General features: G+C 29.4%; 1 protein-coding gene across 1 annotated transcript; it reads right to left on the bottom strand.

Annotated features, from left to right (window-relative positions):
* Positions 1-70: 70 nt before the first annotated feature.
* LOC116772158 (augmin complex subunit dgt3) lies at positions 71-5,101 on the bottom strand. The gene is made up of 10 exons (XM_032664231.2): positions 4,795-5,101; positions 4,407-4,619; positions 4,073-4,262; positions 3,493-3,668; positions 2,932-3,042; positions 2,310-2,465; positions 1,821-1,998; positions 1,233-1,450; positions 391-556; positions 71-227 (listed from the first exon to the last, which is right to left on the bottom strand). Exons 1-10 carry the CDS (start codon positions 4,974-4,976, stop codon positions 135-137), a joined length of 1,683 nt encoding a protein of 560 aa, XP_032520122.2. The 5' UTR covers positions 4,977-5,101; the 3' UTR covers positions 71-134.
* Between the last annotated feature and the right edge of the window lie 5,585 nt (positions 5,102-10,686).

The raw sequence follows: 10,686 nt of genomic DNA, 5'->3' as shown, positions 1-10,686 counted from the left end.
CTTCTTATAAATTTATTCCTTAGGTTTTAATAAAAAAAAAAAATTTAAAACAATACAGAATATAAAATAATTTACACCAACAACCAAACATATTTATTGTGTATAATTATATATATTCAATTATAACAGACTATTCATCCTCTTGTATTCTTGATAGTCGCTAACAGCTTTGACTGATCCGTAAGAAACCACTGCCACAACTTCCTCAGATTATTTTTATCGTTTTTCTGAAAATAATACTTATAATTTCAATATCTCAAATTAATATGTATATTTTTTTTATATTATATGATAATTTAATTGCTTTTTAATGTTAAAATACACCTTGGCACTATAATCTTAATATCTGGATACTAAATGCAAGTTAACATAGTATTTATCCCCCATTACCTTGATATCATTAAACAGAACGCTGGTTTCAACGATCCTCTCATCCACAGCATCTCTGTCCTGTGTCAGACGATGTCTCATCGCTGAGACGATTGTGTTGTTGCAGTTCGGCTGTTTCGTGCAACCATCATAGATGTAGGATCTTAGGTGGGCCGATGAATTCTTACTGAAAATTTATTGTATACATATATGAAGGAAGCATTGAAGTAACAATTTTATTAGCTATTAATATTATTTATATCTTAACGAATGGCAAGTCAGTATGTTGGGTGCTGATAAATAAGTTTACTCATTTAATTAGTTCACTTTAAGAACTGAACAGATTGATTTTAAAAGACCTCTATCTTATAGATAGGGCTATATTTTACGAATTATAAACTGAATTGACTATTTTGGAAAACTAATTATTGCATTATAATTGAAATAGAACATTTCTGTTACACTATCGCATGTCGCATTACACCCGGCAACGGAGAAGGGATGGAAGCATTTCATTTTTATCGTATTCCGTACTCAAACGCAGATTGCATTTAGAATACATAGTAATTAATATTTCAGACTTTCCACTTACTAATTTGATATTGTTAAAAAATTATATCATTAGCCTAAATAATATTATATATCAAAAAATATTTTAGTTAGTCCCTACTATGAGAAAAAAGCTTTTTGTGGTTACTCAAAAAAGTGATAGATTTTTTTTAATGACATTTCTAAAACCGTCGCATTAAATAATTATTGTATTGATAAATAGTATTTCTTAGGGTAAAACAATTCCTATGGTACTAAGACACAAAAATATATATATGTATTAATATAAAAATTACACTCGAAATCATACTTACTATAGCATCAAGTCATTTTCTTTCCTTTTATATTCTTCAGTGATATTTTCTTTCAACTGATTGCCTCTACTCATAATTTCGTTGTATGTCTTCGCATATAACGACACATCTGTACTATTAACTCCGAGTATTGAAGACAAACTTTGTAATAAAATGTTAGATTTTTGTAGATTTCTTTCAACATTTTCCTGTTCTGTACATATATCAGTCATTGATTTCTAAAAAAATATAAATTAATTATACTTTATCATATATGCTATTAAACAAATACGCGTTAAATTAAATTCATACATATGGAAATAATTTAAGCTAATTAAATTCTTTCATTAAGAAATTTGAATAATAATAATAATATTAAACTACCTCTAATTAATTTTTTTTCAATGAAATCTAGATGTTAGATCTGAGGTTAAGTTTAACTAGATGGCAGCACTAAGCCTTTTTAGTTCGATTTTAAGACTAAGATTGTCTGTGCTTTATATGATGATCCTTCTTTAAAAGTATAGTGCTTTTTAATTATGAACACAATACAAATTTTGTATGCCATCTTGCTATTATAAAAATTGAACTTAAAATGTGTGTACTTACGATCCTATCAGCAACTATTTCCCTCTCCTGTATCACATACAGGCGTAGGTGAGCCGCAAACTGCATCACGTCTTCCATAGTACGTAGTTCCCTTCTCAGAGCGTAGTACACGAGACGGTCTAACGTTACCGCCTGTTGACATACATCCACCAGGTACGATAGGTCTTTGTAGATTTGTCTGGAAAAAAAATTCAAAATTCACTATATATATATAAATGATAATAATGTAGGTAGATCACTTTATTATGTTAAGTTCCGTCATTCAGCTTTGCTTTAGCACAATGCACATATCACGAGTTTAGTATAGTTTTATTGAAGACAACAGTAAACTTTCTATATTTAACCACCCATATTTGTGGAATGCCTTTACTAATGTATTAATATTTTGAACAAAGATTACATAGACTATAATTTAGAGAACTTAAATCAGTGAATTGCTTCCTGGTTTGTTTCCATACACGTGATGGAACTTCTCCGATCAATACTGACCGTCTTATCATCATAGCTGAGGTAGTGCTGGTGGACACAGCCAGCCTCGTTCTGGCCTCGCTGTACAGTTTGACGGTGGACAATAACTGTTGCTCCAATATACACTCCTCTTGTTCCAGCAAACTGATAGCACTCTGAGCCTCCAATGAACAGACCCTGGACATATAAGTTAGGAACAATATTATGGAGTGAAGCGAGCAAAATGCTATGTTCTGTTCATTCATGGACATAATCTTGGCAACTGAATCTCCTATAGAATCAAGGTTTTTTTTTGTTTCATAGCAAAACTATCTGAGGTTTATATCAAAAAAAAAATTTAATCAGACCACCAATTTCAATTTTAGCGCCGGAAAACCAAACCCATATCAAAAAAATAGTTTGCTACTGAAACGCTGAGCTCGATTCATTCTACTTGTAACTAGAGCTTTTTTCGAGCGAACCAAAAATAATATTGCAAGGTGCATCTCCTTATAATATAATATAATATAAGAACAACATTCTATCTAATTTTAACATGTTTTTTTATACATTAGTTTTATTTATGAACTTTGACTACAAAATCTATTGCTGATATCAAAAAGTGACAAATAATTATCAATTTATCATGTTTATATATACATACGTAATGTCACTTGAATGTACATGGCTATAGTTGGACACAAGCATCAACTTGGCAAGCTCCCCACTCAGCTCGGCTTTGGATTCTATGTATGTACAGACGGCATCAGAGAGACTGAAATATACAATCAGAAAATTCGTTCTTCATATTGAAGCACTTGGGTGGCTGGTAGTATAGTTACTTGTTATTCCTTTCTAGAACACTTCCTTAAATATAAGTTTAAGATATATAATTATGGGACTTGCAAATAGTATCACTAAGATTATAAACGCGATTGTTTGTAAAAATGCATGTATTTCTAATGCTCTTTCACAAAAAAACTGCTTCATGGATTTTAATAAAGATTTACTGCAATTTATCTCAAACTTAATAAGATATCAATTAAAATGTATACAGGGATCAATTATATGTCATAGTAGTTATATTATCTTGACAACAGATGTCTCTGTAGGTTGTTTAAAATATCTACATAACTACTTCTTATATATCTCTATATGCCAAATTCCTAGCTCTAATTATCTATATATAAAACATTTACTTAATATAACATTAAGAAAACATTACCGTTCCTCCATATCCTTAGCTTCAATGAGGGCAGTTCGTAGATCGTCCTCGTTTGCATCTGTTTGGCGGTCGTTGAACTTCTTGTTGGTGTACAAATCGAAATGAGATTTGAACAGTGACTGCGTCTGTCGGTACGACTCCAGAGGACCAAATGTGAAAAACTGTTTCGATAATTCCTGGAATCAAAATATTGTAGTGTAATTACATGACAAATACGACAAGATTTGTTTATCAGCTTTTTTTAAATACTTTAACAATTATAAATATTACACATATGTTAAGTTAAAAAATAAAAATGTATTTATATATAAAAACATGATAAACTAGTTAAATTAAAAAAAATATCAGAACACAGCTTTGTATAATTTTAATGGTGACAGTTAATAAAACTTAGTGGGCAAATATTTTTGGATATTCAAATTAGAATTTCCAGGTATTAACTTATAAAGATATGTACTTATATACTTCTTTTAAATATAGGCTATATTTATATGGTCACCTAAATTGCCAGTCTAGTAATTATTTGATTTATGATTTCTTAAAAATACTATTACTAAGACATCAATAGCATTAACCATACTTTATCATTGATACTGGAGCCATATACGTTCAAAACATCGGCAATAACATTCATAACACTGCTGGTAATGTTTTCAACCTCCTCTGCCAATTGCAAGCACTGCTCGCTAACTGTATTGACGTCTAGATTACATTGCTTCTGCACTGTTTCTAATCTAGCAATGTCTAGCGTGAGATCCTCTTTAGTTGATCTAAAAATGTATAAGTATCCATTATGTGTTTTTCATTATTAATATTGAATATTACTGAGAAGTTTTTGATCCTTTTTTGTATCTAATTTTAAATCAAATAATAATTAAATATTAAAATGTATACAGTTGATATTAACGTCTTACTCGTCTTGAGCGATCATTTCATTGATCATGTCTTCATGCATCTGTAACATTGCAAGCTTTTCTTTCTGCCTTATGATATCAAGTTTGGCATCCTCTAAGGAATCCAGGTCCCCAGCTAGGACTAAACCCTCAAATTCTTCTTGTATTGATAGGATTTGTGTTTCCAAGTTATCAGGTGACAATAATTTACCTTTCTTTTCTAACTCAGCATATCTGATAATATTAAAGATAAAGATGTTTAAAATAAGCAATTGAATTATACATTAATAATTATTATTTATTTTAGTACTGTTATAAAGCTCAAAACTACGTCTCATAACACAATATAATACTTCCTGTCGCTTCTACTAAGGCGACTTTGACTTTTGCGTTATCTGAAATATTTAACCTGCACTCTTCTCTCGCAGTTAAGGCATTGTTATGATCTAAATTATTATAAATCCACTGCAGAACGCCAGAAAAGTCTGAATCGTTTAACATCCACTCAAAAGACTTCTTATACGTCTCTACACCTAATCCATGAAGAAATGGGATAAAATCTTCGTCACGAATGTCATCAATGTTATCCATCTTGATGAATTCACAATACCGTTTTATCAAGAAAATAATAAAACAATTTGATTCCACTTTACAGAGTTTTACGTTGTGCCGTTAAATTTCAAACACAAACACTTTCCTCATTTGACGTAAGACGTTTGACATTAGCTCTTTTACAGTGCTGCCAATAAAATTTTCTCAAAATTCCAGGCTTGTTTTTGATTGATCCCCCACAGATTTATGGGATAAAAACACTGTTTTATTCAAAAATTCTTTAATACTATTAAATTAATTATAAACTATGCCGTACAATAAAATACATAAAATTTACAGACTCTATCATCAATACTATTCAAAGTAAAATAAGGGCTACTGCTTATTGATACGAGTATTCTAATACAGGTACAAAAAAAAATTAATCCTTAGTGGCAATTTGGTATAGTACTATATTATTTTTGCCATATTTTCGCAGTAATCATATTTCGATTAGGTTCAAATTTTAAAAACTCATTTTATTTTCAAATCCAAAACAGAGATGTCACTACTTGTAACTGTTAACTGTTCAACTTCACATTTGTAAAATATGTAAATTAATTTATTCAAGTAAACATATTTGTCAAAAGTTGAATATAATTTTCAAAGAGGTTACTTCACCATAAAATTTTAGTATTTCCCTTAACATTTAACCATATACTAATTATAAGATGTTAATATTATTATTTATATATTTTTTTTGTTCTGGGTGCTGGTAAAATATGATAAGTGTTCTTAAAAAAAAAATTAAATAAACGCCTTTACTCCATTCGACAAACTTCTTCGCGTTTCCTCCACACGGTACTCAAGATTATAATTCGTCCAACGAATATAAACGTTGACATTGGCAGAATATTCCACGATTCCAGTACGAATGAAGACATAGCATATATAAAAATTAAATATTTAACAATAATAAGTTAATTAAGACTTGAATTAAAGTAATAATAATAATAATAGGAATTGTTATCGTATCAGGTATTTATCATGTGTTTCATTTTAAATTTTAGTGTTGGAAAAAAGTAATTAGTATAGTTACCGATTATTTTTTAACTTGAAGGCGGCAATATAAATGTATAATTATAATAACATCGTCATGTTTTACCGTAACTTTTCCTATGTTTAAATGAATTATTCTAAAATAATGATAGTACATAAATAGGATTTTTCATTGCCTATTTTTGATTTGCTTGGAAATAGTTCATACAACACAATTTAAAATTTTGTGTCATAAATTTCTAAAACAACGAAGAAAAAAATCAACCTCATTAATACCGTCCAATAAGTTACATACTACTATCAACCATATTATCGAAACTTTTAAAAGTTTATTAGTTTATAGTTAGTTATTTTGCATAAAATAATACAAAAGCTGTTTTCCCACCCACAATTATATAGCACACTACGTCAGAACCACAGAGGAGACAACTTTAAGGACTTTGGAACAACTATTATGCAGATCTTACATGATGTATCATGTGTCGCAAATAATATTGAGGGTAGTAAATCATTCCATTCAAAGTGACATAAAAGTAAAGGAAGAGTCCGCAATTGGACTATTAACCAATTGAGACCCTCGGTTTTGGCATACCCTCGCACTTGAACGCTCCAAAAGTTCAAGGTCGCGGTCTTGGTTGTCTATGAACCCAATTTCGTCAGCTAATTTGTTAAACCAACGTACGTGTAAAATATCGTCTTGCCCGCTATCCGGAGAACGGCGATTCCTAACAAAAAAACAAGGAAGAAAAAAAACTTAATTAGGGACATTTAAATATACTTCTTACGTAGGCTATTATAAAAAGAATATTGAGTATTACAGCTACTAGCGATGTCCAACATTTAATTTGTGGGCGTGTTTAGCTTCAGGCTTGTCTTTGGCGCTTACCAAGCTTTCTATCGAGTTTGGTTCCATTGATTGAATTCAATAAAATCTATAATTTTTCATCAGTATTCACAAAATAGTTTTTCACCTATCGTCCCATCAACGTATCCTTATTATATTATTGCTTTGTGAAACGTATTTTTTATGCTAGCAACACTCTTAAACATATATTTGAGTGAATCGTAATGGCATATTATTTTGTTGTTTTTCATAGTAAAAGAGAACATTACTATGAAATAAGAGTAAATATTATAATATGATCTCGTTATGAACTATCTTTTATAAATTGCTACAGATTAAAAAAACATATCTACTGTCTTAGTCTAAACCCAGAAGTAATTATTACTGCACTATATTATTAAGGTCCAACTTAGTCGCCTAAATCTTCAAGATAAGGAAGTGTAAACCAAGCTTACGAGTACACTGTGTTATTATTGTAAATAATATCAACACAGATATATTATACATAGGTAGATATAAATAAGCTTTTCTATTATAAAGGACGACAGTTTAACGGATGCGCCTTTGTAGTAATGGAAACAGTCTCAATACACAATGGAGACATAGGAAGTAGGCGACGTGAAGCATCCTCGAGTAAGTCCCCGCTAGAAAAACAATAGAACAGTCCAGGTCCCTACTTATAGTCTTATAACCTTTGAGGAGACGCAATAAAGTCGATATTTGCTTGTGTTATTGAATCAAGCTACGAAGAACTCTTGAAGCCGTCTCTGCTTTATGAATGCCTGGTACTTTTATATTGATAGCGGACAAACGTATTTGTTCTATAGTGTCTGTTTAATTTTTATTGATTTCTTAACAAATAAACGCTTTCACAACAATTAACATTTGTTTGTAATATATTGCGGAATTAAATAGTAAACCAAACACACCTTTAAACTTTTTGAAATAGAAAAAAAATTAAACCAATGGCTGCAATCTGTTATTAAATATCGGAAAAAGAAGTAAAGTTTGCTTTTAATTAGTTTCACCTTATATTATTATAATCATCATCGCGTACAGTCTTATTCCTATCACTAATCGGTACAGAAAAATACTTTCAATGAAAATAAATTAAAAATAAGTTGGCTAAAATTATATATTATGAATTGATATCTTAACACTAAAAAGGAATCAAATGTCTAGTCAAATGTAAGTCTTTTAAATGTTTTAAACAAATGTGTGTTTATTATTGGATCCTATTTTAGTTCGGGATCTATCCGTGATAAAGTGTGTGTCAACTTGTCAGTTTGTTTATGTAGGCGTCTAGTTTAAAAATCAATGGAATAATAATGGCATAGAGAATCAGTACTTATTATTATAATATTTTATACAATAGTTGCCGGTCAAAATATTCTGTTGTTAAAGTTTTAAATGTCTAAAAAACGTTTTATTTATTATTTAATAATATTGTATAGCTTTTTTAGTTTTCAAAATAATATTAACAGTCTCAATAGTTTTCTGTCCAATTTCTTACATTGTCTGCTAACTAAGAAGTAAGACAGGATGATCTGTTTTTCGATTTACAACAAAAGCATTTTTCAACCGACGCCTTAGTAAGTAAACATTATTTGACATTTCATTAATTACTAATGTTGGGTGTACTACAAAAAATAAAAAACTATTTAATCTGTTCTAAAATGGATTCCGTAATGTCACTTTATTGTCTATGGATAATTAAATAAGCTTTGATTCTAAATTCTATGTCATTAGGTTACTAAGGCAATCAAGTCTTTGAATTTGAAATAAATTTTAATAGCTAAGTGTGTTGTTTTTAATAAAGCAATCAAATTTTCAAATGTGTTTAGTTTATTCATTAAATAAGGTCTCACTTTTATAAATGGAAATGTGTGGAAAGAATGCAATGTTGATTTTATTGTTTAATAGCTGTTTTCATTCATAATGTTATGCAGGTCAAAACGATTGCATAGACGGAAGATTTAAGACATTCAAAAGTTATTTACGATCAGGTTATAATAACAAACGATATGGCACAGGTAATGTTTGTTTTATCTTAATTCTGGATTTTGTTTCTGAATGTTTTAAGTCAAAAATAGCAGTAATAAAACGTTACTTTCATCTTTTTATTTAGAATGTAAATATACATTTTTACTTTTCATCACATTTAAAAAGTTATTCTTTTTTTATGTTGGTAGAATAATTAATCAAAAAGTTTGTATTGGAAAACTGACAACATCCTCAATAAGCATACTCAATATATATTTTTTAATGCTGCGGCTTCATTCGCACTGGAAATCTTTAATAAGTTATTTATAACAAATCACTCAGCGGGTGTGATGTCTTTCATGTTACAGCCTGTCGCCGCCATGTTGGTTTGATCCTTCAATTTGTCTATTTTGGTATCCATTATATGTTATGAAATAAAAATAGATTGTTTTACGTTTTTAAATAGTAATCTTAAATAAGCTTAGGATGGGTTTATATTCTATATAAATATTTAACCTTATATATATACTAAACATTCCAAATAAATGTGTAAGATTAAAATATGGCGTGCTATAAATTTTTAAAGCTTTATCGAATTTTGATTTACTAAACTTATTCTATTCAGAATTAATTTCTTGTCAATATATTTTTTATCATTCAAAATGTGTGACTTTGATTTACGAAATTGCGATCCGAGTTTACCTTCAACAATTCTTAGGCACATAACTGAAAATCTTTGCAATTTTAAGACTTTACAATGGGACAATGGTTATGACCTAGAAATCCATATAAGGCAAGATATCCAACCATACATTATATTTAAATTCTGCGTGTTAGTAGACTGCAAATGTAATAAATAGGATCATTAACATAATAGTGTCATGTCGAGAACAAACACAAACATACCGCGAAGAACTTGCATGAATAACATATAATACCTTTAATTTTTCCCCCCACTTCGTGATCGGCTGTAATGCAACATGCGACACAGGAACAAAAAAGGAAATCGATATAATTAAAGTACCTCAATAATTCATTACTGTTTATACTATTTTCATATATTTCCTTGTTTCACTGAAATAACGGTTTTTTCAATACCTACACTCTTATTAATCGTGTCTATAAGGGTACCTAAGATGAATTAGCTTTTTGATTACTTCGAAATATTTAAATACGGAACTGTCAAATCAAAACCAGAATGCATTTTCTGTGAGCATTCAAATTAACAAAATATTATGAATGTTATATTAAACTCAGTTGTAGTATCACATTGCAACATACAAATGCTGTTTCGTTAAAAATAGCATAAACCGATAATATATTAAAACGTAAAAATATATTACACATTTATATTTTTAGTCTGTTTCGGAAACCGCATTCTTTTTATCATAAAAAATGTAAATTTTGACACATTTTATGCCACCAAAAATATTTACATTTAATAAATTATACATCTATAATATTAAAACATATATTAATTTATCTTTTTTATCTATGATCATTTGTATTTTCGCGCGAATATGTAAAAAATGCACGTAAAGAATTATAACCAACGATTTTAAATGTCACGCCGAAAAAAAAAAAAACAAAGTTCGCGAACGTTAATCAGACCATTGTCTAGTATTTGATTGACGTAACAATAGAAATACAAATTGTATACATATAAGAACTCGTTTATATATTATTGGGTCACGATTGCGGATTCTATAACAGTTTGGCATAACGTCGATAATGTTAATATTGTCTGTCTTATTGTTCGCTTTCATACAGACTGTGGCATTTAACCAAAATGTAAATAAGTAGTGAAGTATAGTTCTTGGGATGAGATAATTTCGCTGGAATTATATGAGGTCCTTTATAATAATATCGATCGGATTCTTTATG

The sequence above is a fragment of the Danaus plexippus genome (assembly GCF_018135715.1).
Source record: "Danaus plexippus chromosome 16 unlocalized genomic scaffold, MEX_DaPlex mxdp_23, whole genome shotgun sequence".
Classification (NCBI taxonomy): domain Eukaryota; kingdom Metazoa; phylum Arthropoda; class Insecta; order Lepidoptera; family Nymphalidae; genus Danaus; species Danaus plexippus.
The sequence above is the reverse complement of the archived record's forward strand: the minus strand, read 5'-3'. Positions and strand labels throughout refer to the sequence as shown.